General features: G+C 40.1%; 1 protein-coding gene across 4 annotated transcripts in view; it reads left to right on the forward strand.

The window, feature by feature from the left end:
• The window catches only part of RHOBTB3 (Rho related BTB domain containing 3), a 59667-nt gene that overhangs the window by 15915 nt on the left and 28107 nt on the right, over nt 1-15645 (forward strand). For all 4 annotated transcript variants that reach the window (XR_005600130.1, XM_039543325.1, XM_039543326.1 and 1 more), the window contains exons 4-6: nt 1548-1740; nt 5154-5305; nt 15198-15309. Coding sequence is in view for 3 of the 4 variants with exons in the window: in XM_039543325.1 (XP_039399259.1) it covers nt 1548-1740; nt 5154-5305; nt 15198-15309 (457 nt within the window). In the remaining variant the exon portion in view is untranslated. The remainder of the gene's footprint in view (nt 1-1547; nt 1741-5153; nt 5306-15197; nt 15310-15645) is intronic.

Raw genomic sequence — 15645 nt, forward strand, 5'->3', positions numbered from 1 at the left:
CAGCCCCTTGTCTGCCATCTGGGGATAGTAACCAGAGCTGGGTGGCACAGTGGCAGAACTCCTTCCCTGTTGGCATGAAAGAGAATGACCAGGCCAAATTTGAATGGCCTGGCCCCAGTGCATGAGCTCTTGTTCTCAGTTCCAGGCTCCACCTCATGTAGCAGAGCCTGAGTGCATGGGGAAGCAGTGGAGAAAAAACTCTAAGAATGATGTTTTCAGTTTTTGTTGTTTTCATTTATTAATTCCCTGCTCTTCAGCATATTGAAAAAAGGTTGGTGAAAGATTTGTGTGTAATTTTTTTTGGGGGGGGGGGAGGGGCGAGGGGGGCTGGGAGAAGATTTTTTTTTTTAATTTATTTTAAGGTTGGGCTATGAAGGGGTCTTGTATTTTAAGAACACTTTGGTTTTACACTGTTAATACACAGTTAATTGCATGTTCACATGAGTATTGTAGCAAACATTTATAAAATAAGGTTCTTTTAATTTTAAAAAAAAAAGTGTATGGCCCGCCAAAGGGTTTTAGTGGATTTTGTGGCCCTCCGCTACCTTAAAGTTGCCAACCTTGCCTTATTTTCTGCTTCGTGCTTTCCTTCCTCCTTTGCTTTGTGGCTTATTTCATCCCTGCCTTTGTTTGGTTTCTGTGGTTCTTTGGTTTCCTCTCCTGCTTGATACCATTTAGAGTGTTGGGAGATCTTATTATGCTGCTTTCATATTGCTGGGACCACTTTGAAGTTCTCCAGCTTAGTGTTCCTTAGGCTAACTGTGAGAGAAACTGGTTCATACGAGAGATTGGAAATAGGATATGAGAACTATTCCCCTGTTCTCAGTAGATTGGTATCTAGGGTGACAGTCTCTGAAGAGAGGGCAGCTTTAGTTAATTCGCCTTACTTTTCCTGAGTATTCCTGTGTAGGTAGGCCTTCAGAGAAGAGCTTTTCTTCAGTTGTAATTAATTAGAATCACGAAACAACTTTAGCGTGTAAACCTTCTTATGATAAGTGTCAGTGATAAATCTTTTGTGCAGGCTTTTCAGTGGAAATATGCAGTGTAGTGAATTCAGTATTCAACTGTGTAACTTTTAAAATTTGCCTTAAAAGTTCTGTAAGTACACAGCAAAGGGTTTGTGTATCCACCCAGAAAGATCCTATGGTACTTTAACAATATCACATACATTGCTGCATATTTTTACAATTGAAGATGATGGCACTGCTTTATTTCCTTAGTAATACAATTTTGAAGTTAAATGGTTTAAAGAGCAATGTATATTTCTGCGTGCAGTGCTTATTAAAAATATTGTGAGTTTCAACTGTTGTTCTTAGGGTTCCAGGTATTAATAGTAAACTTATGAAGTGCACAAATTGTTTCCCAGACAAGAAAATTATACAGAGAAATTACAAAGCACAACCCACTCTTCTCTTTGTTGCATCTCGTCAGTTCAAAAACATAATTTATCTATTTTTTTTATGTGCAAGAATATTTGTATAGACTCTCTCTCTTGCCTATAAATAATAATAAAAAAGATGCTTGATGCATTTTTTTTTCCTGTTTAGGATATTTTTGACAGTGACTGGTACACCTCTCAAAATCTTATTGGAGGAGCTGATATCATTGTGATTAAATACTCTGTAAATGACAAATCTTCATTTCAAGAAGTAAAGGATAGTTATGTTCCAATGATAAAAAGAGCATTAAATCATTGTACAATTCCAGTCATAATTTCTGCTGTTGGCGCAAGAAAAAGCGGTATGTATTAAATCTCATATTATGAACAGCTGAAATATTACCTTGAAGTTACATGTTGGGTAAATCACAATGAAGTCTGATTACATCTTCAGTCCAGTCATGGTAAAAGTTTGTTTTTCTTCAGAGTTTGTCACATTGACAAAAAGATGTGATGTGTTAAGGTGCTGTAGATTGACACTGATTCATTTAGTATCAATATTATGTATTTTAGGTTATTGAATATAGACAATAAAAATTAATAATATGCTTTGATCTGTCAAAGAACACTCCTGCATGGCTCATCATCTGCAGGAATTGAACCAGGACCTCTGGATCTGGATTTGCTGTTGGAGCTAGAAGTCTGTTAGCTTCGAGGAGGGACTAAGAACTACAGTGTGTTAGGGTGCGTGACACTGGGACAGAAGGGCTAACCCCTCTGACTACAAAGTGGAGACAGATCAGGACTGTACTCAAGATGATGTGGAGCCTCTAGACCTCAGTTTCGATTAAACACATTACTGTAGTGTGCTCTATATTGCAGAGCAGTGGTTCTCAACCTGTTTACCATTGTGGGCTGCATATGTCGCTCTCTGTTATGTGAGTTACATCCACACAATATATATAATACCCGTACATCTCTCTCTCTCTCTCTCTCTCTCTCTCTCTCTTATTTATTTATTTATTTAAATTATTATGACAGCAATACGATGCAGAGACAAGGTACCCTGTCCAGGGCAGAATGCCCTTCTCCTCCCCAGGGACGGCCTCCTCCAGCATCCAGTCCCCCACTCAGGGACTGACCCCCCATAAACCCAGCCCTTCACCTAAGGACTGCCCTCCAGAACCTCCCCCATCCAGGGACTGTGCTGCAATATCTAGCCCCACATCCAGGGGCTGCCACCGGTTCCCCAACGGAGAGTCTATCCCCCGTGCACTTGTCGCACCTCCCTCCCTGCATGGTGTGTAAACTTCTCAGAATTCTCAAACTAAGCAGAATTAAATGTGGTCTGTACTTGGCTGGGAGACCTCCAGTGATCACACGTTACTGTGTTTGTAATGTGTGGTACCGTGTTTGGTCCTGCCTACACTAGGAAAATTTCTTTTGCTTTTTTTTTTTTTAATTTGCTTGATGTTGATAGTTTGGTATTTTCATTCTTTATTCTATACTTCTTCCAAGCATTGTGGTATTGCTGATTTTTATACACTTTAAAATTCAGACCCATGGCTTATTAAAGAAATCTGCATCTGTTTTACTTAGGGAAGCATTTTAAATTTGACATGGTATGAACTAAAAATAAGGGATATAATTTGTGAAGTGGGTACTCTCCGAGACAGATAGCATAAGCAGACTTCTATCCCATGTCAGTACTGTATAAACAATCAAACAAAAATAACTTTATTTTATAATATGCAAACAAATGTTGTGTACATAAAAATATAACTACTTTGGAGATATCACATTCAGTTTTGCCAAGGCCTACTTGGGTGTCTCTATTCAGTGAACCAGAAAGAGCTGCTATTCTGTATATGTTAAATCTTATGAACAGTTTTTTCTTTTGTAATTTATTGACATGGGAAAACATGACCGCTTGAGTAATATAGGTGGATGATAAATCTTCCAGTTGACCGATTTATAATAAAGTGAGGGTTAATTTAACTAACTACATGTTTGGCTATGACAATTCTTTTACTTATACACATGTACTTTTTCCTGTAAATTTGTTTCATAACATATGCATCATCACTTCAAATGACTCTGAACCTTTGTAGCTTTTTTTTTCTTTTTGATAGTGAAAATAAGCTTTGGAAATCATTTTATTGGGAGTAGGCAATATTTTGCCAAGTTTAGGCTTGGATCCTGTATTGTGATCAGTTTGAGCAGACAGCTGTGCCACACTGAGCCTCTCTCATGTCAGTAGGCCCTACTCATAGAGCCCTACTGACTTCAGAGGGGCTCTGTGTGGGCACAGCCATCTGTTCAAACAGATCACAATACGGAACTGGGACTCAAATAGGTATGGAGCAAAAAAAATTTGTTGGCATAAATTGCTTCTTGCTGAGGTGGGTGGACCGTGTTTGGGTTGTGACATTTATACATGAAAGAACCCATTATAGGTGGACAAAAGTTTTGGTGGTTTTTTTTTTTCCATTGTCAGTTAAAGCAAAGCCACATTGACTAATGCTAAAATTGTTGTTCCTTCCTCAATTAACCAGTAGTTCCAGGGAAATGCAAGGTTCTAGGCACAGATTGTGTATATATAGTACAAGGTTCTGAACAGACAGTCACACAGGACAAAATCGTGACTAACTATGGACCCTTTACTCCCCAGTGCAAGTGTATATAAAGTTAATGCTCCCCCTTACTCCTTTGCACGTTTCCTATATCCCAGGTCACGTTGCAGGGGACAGAACAGCCACCATGGGGCTGCTGCTTCTCTCTCACATATTGCTGGAATCATATAATTACTTCCATAGTACGTGGAGGCTGAATTAGATTTGCCCAGGCATCCTTAATGCTGGTGGCTCCTAACTTTTCAATGCTTGATTTAGCAACCTTCACATTCTTTTAGTGTGATTTTTTTTTTTGATAGTTAATATTCTGACTTGCAAGAAAATGTTTTATTTCTTACTGTACCAGTATTAGAGAGACAAGGTGGGTTAGAGAATATCTCTTTTATTGACCAACTTCTGTTGGTAAGAGAGAGAAGCTTTTATAAGCTTTTCTATCTCACCAACAAAAGTTGGTCCAATAAAAGATATTACCTCACCCACCTTGTTTCTCTTTTATATCTTGGGACCGACACGGCTACAACACTGCATGTACCAGTATTAATTAGTTTGATTTACTTACTTACTATATACTTACTGTGAAAAAAATGTTAATAAATTGAAGAGAGTCGAGGGGAGCAACAAAAATTATAAAAATTTAGAAAACAGGCTATGAGGAAATGTTGAAAGAACTGGGTATGCATAGTCTGGAGAAGAGAAGGTTGATGGGGGTCATAATAAACAGTCTTCACATGTGTAAGATTGTTATAAAGAGGATGGTGATGGATTGTTTTCCATGCCTGCCAAGAATAGGAGAAGCAGTAATCAGCTTAATTTGCAGTAAGGGGGATTTAGGTTTCATGTTAGGAAAACTTTTTCTAACTACAAGAATAGTTAAGCATTGGAACAGGTTATATAGGGAGGTTGTGGAATCTCTGTCATTGGTGGCTTTTAAGACTAGGTTAGACAAACACCTTTCAGGTATAGTATAGCTATGCTTACTCCTGTCTCAGCAAGGGGGATGGACTAGATGATCTCTTGAGATCCTTTCCAGCCCTACGTTCTATGATTCTACAGTATAATGTATATCTTTACTAGTATGTACAAGCCAGTGTGTTGTGGACTATTTAATTAAAATGTCTTCTATAAATCTTTTGTTTTCTCAGAAGTACCTTGTACTTGTCCACTGTGCACTTTAGACAGAGGGAGCTGTGTTACTGCTTCTGAAGGGATTCAACTCGCTAAAGAACTAGGAGCTACTTACCTTGAATTGCACAGTCTCAGTGATTTCTATATAGGAAAATATTTTGGAGGAGTGGTAAGTGAGAAACTGTACTAAGCAGAGCATAGATAAAATCTTTGATATCTCTTTAAAGCTAAATTTTGGCTTTACTTTAAAACTGTGTGCCATGTAAATGAGAAGTGGATAACTGGAACAGTGGCTCTAGTGGCTATCTACACTAAACTTCCTTTTTTTTTTTTTTTCCTCAAATTTTCCACTGGTGGTGCATCTTCCCCAGTTATAGCAATATTGGGAATACTAGAACTTCCTCTGTTGCAATCAACTTCAGGAAGTTTATATGACAAACTCAAGGACCAGATCTTTTTCCTAGTTATATAATCTGCTGTCCTGTCACTTTAATGATGTGCTCCAAATTACTCAAGATGCTTAGGTGGGATATTTGGTGTTAATTGCTCCATTGCTTACAGTTGTTTTCTATTTGTAAATGAGCATGTTAAAGTGTTTGAATTTTAATATATGCCTGATGTTACTTTGTTTTCAGTCATTGAATAGTTTCCAGTCTCAAGCAGTCTGTCCAGTCAGTTGAAATAAAGTTGAGCTCATTTATTTTGCCTGAAAATGCAAAAATGAGGGGAAGGAGAGTGATTTGGAAAAAAGTAAACCATGAACATTTTCATTGCAAGTTACACTTACACTTGTTGAGGCAAGGACTTTGGCCAGGTCTGCGCTACAAAGTTTTGTCAACATTGCTGTCTGTCAGGGTTGTGAAAAAAAACACATACTTATGTGGGCAAAAATCCCAGTGTAGATATAGCTGTGCCGATAGAGTACTTCTGGGAGCATAGCTAATTAGAGAGACAAGATGGGTGAGGTAATTTCTTTTATTGGACTGCTCGTGAGAGAGACAAGCTTACACAGAGCTCTTCTTCAGGTCTAGGAAATGTACAGTGTGTCACAGCTAAATGGAAAAGATTGTTTAGAATAAATAGTCAACACACATTTGAAGGGACCGTTCAAGGTGATGTGGACTATTAATACCTCTCCAGTCATAGGGGAAAAAATGGGTGGGTGTAGGGGGAAGGTTGGTGTTAACACCTTCAAAAGACAAACCTTGGAGCTTAAATTTATATATTTGCTAGATACTAAAGATCATGGACTGGATAGAGAAAATGAATTTATGGCTTGTTACAACAATCTGTAACCCACTTAACCCTCCACCCAGCTTTCCCCTGCCCGCCCCCCTTTCCTCCCTATGACTGGAGAGTTAACTGGGCACTTCATTTTGAATGGTCCCTTAAAATGTGTTCGAATTACTTTTTTGCTAAACAATCTGTTTTACCTTGTACATTTCCCAGACCTCAGTGTTTGCTTGAAAGGTCATCTTTCTCCAACAGAAGCTGGTCCAATAAAAGATCTTACCTCACTCACCATGTCTCTTTAATATTCAGCAGGGACCAACCCAGCTACAACAGCACTACGTACAGCACTGCTAATGTCGTTCAGGAAGGTGGTGTTACTATGTTGGTAGAACTCCTACTGTCATTGTGCTATGAGGCTGTGCTGTTATAGCTGTACTGGCAAAGCATTTGTAATGTGGCAAAATATGTTGTCTTTGTGTTTCCTATCAGGATAGGTAAAGTGGTACAGCCTCCCTCTCTGACTGTGAATGAGTTACACTGGTATTAAAGGTGCCTTAAAACTGTTTTCACAGTTGGGAGTTGTACCAGTATAACTATATAGGTGGTTTTTTGTTTTTTGTTTTTTAAAAGGGCTCTTCTTTGAGTGATGTCCCTATGGGTGCTCCACTGTAGGTGTGTCAGTGTCCCTTGTGTCTGGGATTGGAGAATTTACATTAGCAATGCCAGTTGGATCACACATGTGCCCCTCCCCATCTTATGCCGTGAACAGCATGTGTACATACAGCACGGTGTGGATCAACCGCCTCCCAGTTCCTTCTTAACTGCCTTTGGTCTGGGATGGAATCTGCAGCAGAGCCCGCCTATCCTTTGAGTTGCTAGATTATGCCTTATCATGTAGTTTAGTAATTAATTCTTTCCTTTGTCATCCTCTCCCTTCATTTTTTTTTCTTTCCTCTTACCCTCTGTTAATTCATAGCTTAACACTTTTTTTGTTTTCCTGTTTCCCGCCCTTCCTGATTAGGAAGCTTTCTCCCTTGTCCTTATGCTCAGATCTCCTGAGTTTAAGAGGTGCATTTCCCATCAGGAGGCCTTCCTAGTAAGCGATGGTCACCCACAGTGCATCCACTGCCTGGGAGAGGGTCACGTCCCGCAGAAGTGTACCCATTGCCACAACCTGACTGCTAGGGCCAGAAAAGATCAGGACATTTGGCTGTGTCTTCTCCTCATGGAGAGATCATTGAGTACAGCATCGTACCCTGGTCCAGATGCTTCCTCCGCACAGTTCTCATGCTCTGCTAGCTCGTCCACCGATCCTCATTTGCCAAGTCCTAAGAGCAAATTTTTTTCCCCATGCTGACAGGAAGAAACAAGTCCTCTCATTGCCCACTGCCTGCCAGAACACCATTCCCTGCAACATCAGTTTCAGATGTGAGATGTAGCTCTAGGGACTGTCAGAGTACTTCCGGTATCGGAGCTAAACATATGTCTAAAGACCCTAAAACGGGCAGACCTGCAGGCATCAGCATAGTCTCTCGGCACCAGAGACCGCAATGCGAGACCTTCAAAAATGGTGCTGACCACCCCAACCAGATCAACTTTGTGCCATGGCACTGACGAAACCACTGGCACTGGCAGCTCTGTTGGCACTGACATTGCTTTCGGCACCAACAAAACATGCGGCACTGGCCAAGCACTCGGCAGTGGTTCACCCTCCGGCTCTGAGCAAACCCTTGGCGCTGGGCAAGTCCTTTACTCCATCTGCTGGCTGCTCAAGAGAATGCACCTCTCCCTCAGCATCGATGCATCTGCTGATGGGGCTTCTCTCTCCTCTCCAGGGGGTCAGATACCCTAAGGACCTGCTTGTATATGACCTGCCTGAGTCACAAGTACTCAGACATGAGCTCCCTCCATCTCTGTTCTCTTCTCCAGAGTCACAGCACTGCTCCCTTTCTCCTCCAAGGATGGCACCACCCTTCCCCAGCAAGGAAGATAAGGAAGACTATGCCTCCCCCCCCACCCTTTACATTTGGGACAGGCAGAAAGCACATCATCTACACATCCTCACTATCCACAACCCGCAACCACCCCAGGACAACCCCACGTGCCATTCCCTCCACATTAGCTTTACTGGAATCCATGGGTCATATCCAAATTACAGTTTGGGAAGGCTCCCATAGAAAAAAGCCAGAGGCCTACAAATTCACCATCCCTATCCATCTCTTGATCACCAGAAACCAATAGCGGATGAAGAAGAACTGGAGGGGGAGGTTACACTGCCACTCTATTTCTCCTCTTCTTCCCCCGATGAGGCTATCATGCCTCCACCCCCTACGTCAGCCAGTGACTTTAAACACTTTCAGGAGCTGTTTCACAGTATAGCAGACTCCCTCCAGATTACTTTGGAGGAAGTGAAAGAAGAACAGCATAAACTGCACAACATTCTGCACACATCCTCATCCTGCAAAATAGCCCTCCCTGTCAATGAGTCCCTTCTTGACCTGGCCTATGTGCTCTGGCAGACCATATGCAAGTGGACCACCAAAAAATATTATGTCACCCCACTCCAAATTCCTTAGTTATCAAGGCTGTGCACAAAAAGGGATGCCAGTGCCACCCTAGATCCACCCCTTATGACAGGGATTGGAAGCAATTGGATCTATTTGGCTGCAAGGCTTATTCATCTTCTACGTGCCAATTCCAACTGTGAGGCCAAATACAATTATGTCAGTTATTTCAAAATACGGGAACTCTGCCACAACCTTCCTGATGAAGGAGCAGCTCCAGGCACTTATATCTGAAGGACACCTCTTGGCCCATATAGCTTTACAGTCCTCCGTGGATTCTGCAGATACTTCTGCCTGTTCCATTGTGACTGCTGTAGTCATGAGTCGGGTCTCATAGCTGCACCTCTCTGGGCTCCCCAATGAGGTACAAACCATCATTGAGGACCTGTCCTTTGAGGGCCCCAAATTATTCGCAAAGTGCACAGATGAGTCCCTACACTCCCTGAAGGACGCTCGAGTACTCTTTGCTCTCTCTGTATCTATATGCCAGTGCTGAAGAGATGACTGGGGAAATAGCAAGTTTGCTCCTATTTTATGGTACAACACTGACAGAAGCTTCCCCCCCCACCCCCCGATACAGACTTATGACTCCTCAAGGGCTACCTCTCTCAAACCTTTGGCCAAACAACAATTTTTGAAGATGTGGTCGAGGCCCCAAGAAGCCTTCCCCCTGTTCCACTCACAACAGCCATCTCTAACATCCCACCAGTCTGGCGACCATTTAGCCCCTCTTTCCATCTTGGCGGCTAATTATTTTGTATAAGTGGGTTCTAGAGGAGTGGTTCTCAACCGGAGGTATGCGTACCCTTGTGTATGCAGAGGTCTTCCAGGAGGCTTCTTCAACTAATCTAATCTAAATATTTGCCTGGTTTTACAAAAGGCTACATAAAAAGCATTAGTGAAGTCAGTAAAAACTAAAATTTCATACAGACAGTGACTTGTTTATACTGCTCTACATGGTATACGCTGCCACAACCTGACTGCCAGGGCCAGAAAAGATCAGGACATTCAGCTGCGACTTCCAATTGATTTATTTTATAATTATATAGTAAAAATGAGAAAGTAAGCAGATTTCCAGTAATAGAGTACTGTGACACTTTTTCGTAGTTTTTGTCTGATTTTGTAAGCAAGTAGTTTTTAAGTGAGGTGACACTTGGGATACGCAAGACAAATCAAACTCCTAAAAGGGGTACAGTAGCCTGGAAAGGTTGAGAGCCACTGTTCTAGAGATCATTAAGGAAGGATACTCTGTCCCATTCCATTCTATCCTACCCACCTCCCTCCCAATCTCTTTAGGGACCCTTCTCTCAAACACATTCTATGAGAAGAAATAAACCACCTTCCACAACTGGAAGCGATAGAACCAGTCCCATCCCTGCACAGAGGGAAAGGTTTTCACTCCCATTATTTTCTGATCCAAAAGAAATCCAGCGGATGGAGACGGATCCTAGACCTTTTATTTTTATCACAACTGCATCTATAATGATAGTACTATAGCGTAACCACTATATATTTTTGCTCAAACCTGAGAATTCAAGAATAGTCCAGAAGGAAGACAGGCAGTCCTTAAGAAAGAAGTATGAAATAAAAAAGTTTACCAACCTGAAGATCCTGCATGTTCAGGCATGTTCCTTTGATCATTTTCAACGCAGCTTCCTCCTGAAAAGGAACACTTCTCATGATGTTTCATTTGGACAACCAGGCCTTCCATTTCTTTGTTGCACTGTTTGCATTTTGCACGCATGCCTGTCTTACCCATAGCTAAAGGAACTTCATTTAAATATTCCCAAATTGGGTCTCTTTTACGGCCTGCTGCCATTATAGGTTTTCCCTTGTAGTGAGAGAATGGTATGGTAGATCTCAAATCAATTAAGGCTACACTCAGAAAGACCTCAAGACTTCTGGAATATGCTGCTCAAACAGTTCCACTTTTATTTCTACTGCCTCTCCCTCCCTTCTCACATTTATCTTCAGACTTCTCATCCAGATCTATTCCACCCCCAGCAATCTTCTGTTCATTGAACTTTTTGAAACTTTGCACTTTTAGAGAGAGGTAAGGAATTGACTCTGTGTACACAAATTTGCAGAGACACAATAGGGTTGAGGTCTGTTATTTCTCACCTCTAGATATTATGATTTATTTAAAAACATTTTTGTTGTTAACAAGCATATTATCTCTGAAGACACGAATCCACAGTTTGAGAACTGCAAAACTAAGCATCTCTGTCAGGGGCGTCTCCAGGCATTTTGCTGCCCCAAGCACGGCAGGCAGGCTGCCTTCGGCGGCTTGCCTGCAGAGGATCCGCTGGTCCCACGGCTTCGGCGGACGTGCCTGCGGGAGGTCCTCCGAAGCCGCAGGACCAGCGGACCCGCCGCAGGCAAGCTGCCAAAGGCAGCCTGCCTGCCGCCCTCGCAGCAACCGCAGAGCGCCCCCACGGCTTGCCACCCCAGGCACGCGCTTGGCGTGCTGGGGCCTGGAGCCGCCCCTGATCTCTGATCATATCTTCTAGACCGCAAGATTAACCTAAATCTATACAGAAGCCCCTGGAAACACCGTAAGATTGGCTTCCTAATCCATGAACTATTGGAACTCATCTACAAAACTTTTCTTAAACATTACATGAATATATTGTCTCATACTATAGAATTAGAATTTAAAATCCCTACTCCATGATGTGAAACATTATAGCTCAAAGATATCTTATTTAAAACTATCTTTAGATTTTTTTTCCTCAAAAGCATTTTTTATTTAAAATCATTGATTTTTATCCACCCTGTTCCAAAGTAGATAGGACCTGAATGTCTAATGTAAAAAAAGTGGAACACTTTTTGACAGACATCTTTTAGACAATCCTAAAGAACCAAAAAATTATACAAGTCAGTTATTTCCCTCGTTGCAAGTCAGCTTTAGTGACTGCACTTTTTACAGTAAACTGAAAGTTCTTTCCTCATCTTTTAAGGTGAAAAACTCCATGCATATTGTGAGTGCAGTGCCTTAGACAGTGACATTTTTTTAAATATGTAATCTCATCAGTAACCATATTTCATAGAAGCAACTTTTACTATGCATGGTAGTGTGGTTATTTTTAAGGAGGAAACGATTTAACTTCACCTCATTTTTCTGATTAACCTATATCTTATTGTGTGAGACAAATTAATTTGTCATCTATGTAATGTTTGAAAATGGAATTATACTGTTAACACTGAGTATAAACATTTTATATCAGTTTAATAAAGTTATCCTTGAGTCAGAAACTGACCTTTTTCACTCACTGCATGACTGAGCATGTAATACAGATTAAATGCCCTGAAATAAAACTAAATAGGACTTTCTTCGGGATGCTGAACCTGCAAGAATATCATGTTGCTATTTTGTTTCCAAAATGCATGAAGTTTCAAAAGCATAATATCTTAAGTCAATGGGAAAGCGGAAGTAAATTAAAAGCTAAAGTATTAAAAACCTACTGAAATCACAACTATGACGATTTTTTTCACAATATAGAGGTGTTCAAATTCAAAAGCAAATTTAAGAATTCAAAACATGTATAGTGCTCTAAGGTGGACTCTCCACCTCCCCAAGTGGCTATACAGTTGGCACAATGATTAGGGAGACCACATACAAAAACTGGAAATCTGAAACTATTTTTAAATGCAAAATGCTCCTGCGTGATTAAATCATGTTCTGCAGTTTTCCAACAGATAACCACATCGCTATACTTGATAAGAGTTGTTGTTTTTACAAAAAATGTAGTAATATTATATTGCTGGGTTAGTGGTCCTAGTCCAGAAGTGGTGGGAATTCTCCAAGCTGTACACTTAAACCTCAGCAAGCAGCACACCTCAATTACGACTGAAGATTTACAACACCCCCTGTTGGCCGTAATTTTTTTTTTCACTGCTGATGTTGGGGAAATTCCTCTGAAAACTGTTGCTATTGTAGCAGTAGCTGACTTTAGTCTTTCATATTATTTTTTTATATGAATTTACCTCTACCTCTATCACACTAACATGTAATTCTGAACATTATGAAGAGATCCAACCTCAGCATCTCATGGACCTTAAATTTACTTTTATAGCCTCATTTGAGTTTTCTTATAGACACTGGGTTTATACTGTATTTGTTGTTGCTTTGTACTGTTCTGCTTTTAGAAAAGGTCAGAGGAGTAGTCCAGTGGCTAAAAACTTTGCCCTGGATGTAGTCATAATATGTCCATTACAGATGCGCCTGACTATTGCTTGAGATGTCTCTTAGTGAGCCATAGCTTGTTGATTAAGGAATCTATGCTGCTAGGTCTCAGGGTGAGCAACACAAGCTTCTCTTGGTCTCATAAAGGCTTCTGCTAAGTAGCTGAGAAGGCCTCAAAGCATAAGTCCTTCAGTACCTGTAACCCAGATGAGTCTTTGTTTTGGTACCAAAATAGGCTTCAGGGCAGCTCCTCTGGCATTTTTGAAGTGGCCAGCTGCTCCCTCCAGCTTAGTCAGTGGGCATGCCAAGGCTTTGGAACACTTACAGCATTGGTTATACTCAATTCCAAATTTAAATTTGAAGTACCACCTCCTGAGTCGGAAGTCGACCTCTGGGAGAGACCTTATATCTCAACTGATAATACCTTATCTGTCTTTCTTTGCTGAGATCTCTTTCTGGTTACATTTGCTTCAACAGCATTGGTGATGTTGGGACACACCTCTGGCTTTGAGCTACAGTTAAGCTCGTATAGCCTGAAGAACACGTTTCATCACATAGCTTTAGCTTTGTCAGTGACATATGCACCACATTTCATTGCTGGCTGAAACACTGATCTAGAGCCAGCTTTGACCTTTCAGAGCTGTTAGTGTGCCAGGTTAATGATGCCAATACCTACATTCCTCTTTTCAGTGCTCTTGATTTACTTTGAAATACTACACTATTTACGTCAATGCCATTGTTACATTGTTTATCCCAATGGTGTTAATGTTTTTGGCGTCAATGTCTTTCACATTATTAGGGTTTACTTGGAAATATAACATAGGCTACATTTTCTATCTGTGTTCATGTTTTTGTAGCTCTTCAATTTTGAGTACTTCCTCCAAGTGCTTAAAACATCTAGGAAAAAGTCTCCATGTCTTTCTGATATTTAAGACCCAAGGAAGGATTTTTTTTTCCCCCTCCCTCAGTGCTTTCCTATGTATTAGATTATAGGGGTAATTCAGAAGTGATGGGATTTCTCCCTTTCCCTTTAAGGCTGTGTTGGGGTCTCTACTGATTGAGAGAACTTACACCTCAAACTTGACTCTGTTGGCATAGAACTATCATTTGATGGTCAACTACATTATTCAGATTTCTAAACTGTACCACAATTAGGGTGAAGTTAGTAGTTTTGAGACTTAATGAGGGCCTGGTTTCACTTTTTTCTCACAATTTGCATCTCATTTGCATGACATCTAGTCTACCTTTTTCTGTGTCATTGGTTCCAACATGGGAGGAAACCTTTTTTCTTATTCCAGGCCCCTGACCAAAGCTTGTCCAGTCATGAAAGGATATCCCCCTACTACTTGTGGGGCAATAAACCATATAACTGCCTTACCCATCTCATTTGTAAGTAATTACCCTTCACTACTGCCACCTTTCCTTCTGTTCTATGATCCCTTAGTTCTATATTTACACGTTATCTTCACATTGTCTTTAAGACTTTTGGAAAATGGATAACTTTTACTATATATACTATTCCTATTATGTTGATTACATTTTTATCTTCTGCTTTTAAAAAACTAAGCTCTTATTTAAATACATTCTTTATATTTTGACTTTATTTGTATAATAAAGCAGCTCATAAAAGTTTGATGTTATACAGTGTTCCTAGATAGTTCTTAGTAATAAAGCCCTTACACTGTTTATCATCATTTCTGGGATTTGCATCAGATTACCCATATTTACCTATCAATCCCTGCTCTTCCTTCCTCCAAATCCTATAGCAGTACCTGTTATGGTTGATTTATTTAATTCTTTTCTAGTAGCACAGCTGTGGTTTCTGCTTTGATTGCCCCAGAGAACAAACGACTAACCTTTGAATTGATAGTCTTTTTAATTAGATTAATTCAAACAACAGTTCATCACAATTCACTTCACTTGATTTCTTATGTAAAATTTTAGTACTCAGTCAACATTGCACAGCTACTCACATTCGCATCAGTGTCAATTCTGCATACAAACTGGGAAAAGTGAGGATGTTTGTTTAACTTTTAACTTTATTTGTATTTTTTTAAAAAAAGTATCTCATGTTTTAGTTGGAGTATTTTATGATCCAAAGCTTGAATCAGAAGTCATCTGAAAAAATGAAGAAAAGAAAAAAAAGCCACAAGTGCCATGGAGTTAAACCACCTCAGCTTGAACAGCCAGGTGCTTATAATAGTAATTAGTTTTTTTAGTGTAATACTGATCAGATTGATTATTTAAAAACATGTTTAATAAATTCTTACTAGCAACTACCGTGATGTGTGATTTTTTTTTTATCTCAGAATGGATTACTTAATTATTTAGGGAAGTACTTTGTGAATCTTGAGGATTTTATAAAACTATATATATATGATATGTGACGGGTGATCATTTAAAATTTGTAGTATGTTTTATAAAAAAAAAATCAGAAGTTTTGCTCATTGAAGTGTATTCAGAATATGGAACATTTTAATGAAATGAAGTCTGAGTTTATACAAGCTGCATGTGAAGAGATAAGAG

The sequence above is a fragment of the Mauremys reevesii genome, linkage group 6 (genome assembly GCF_016161935.1).
Source record: "Mauremys reevesii isolate NIE-2019 linkage group 6, ASM1616193v1, whole genome shotgun sequence".
Classification (NCBI taxonomy): Eukaryota; Metazoa; Chordata; order Testudines; family Geoemydidae; genus Mauremys; species Mauremys reevesii.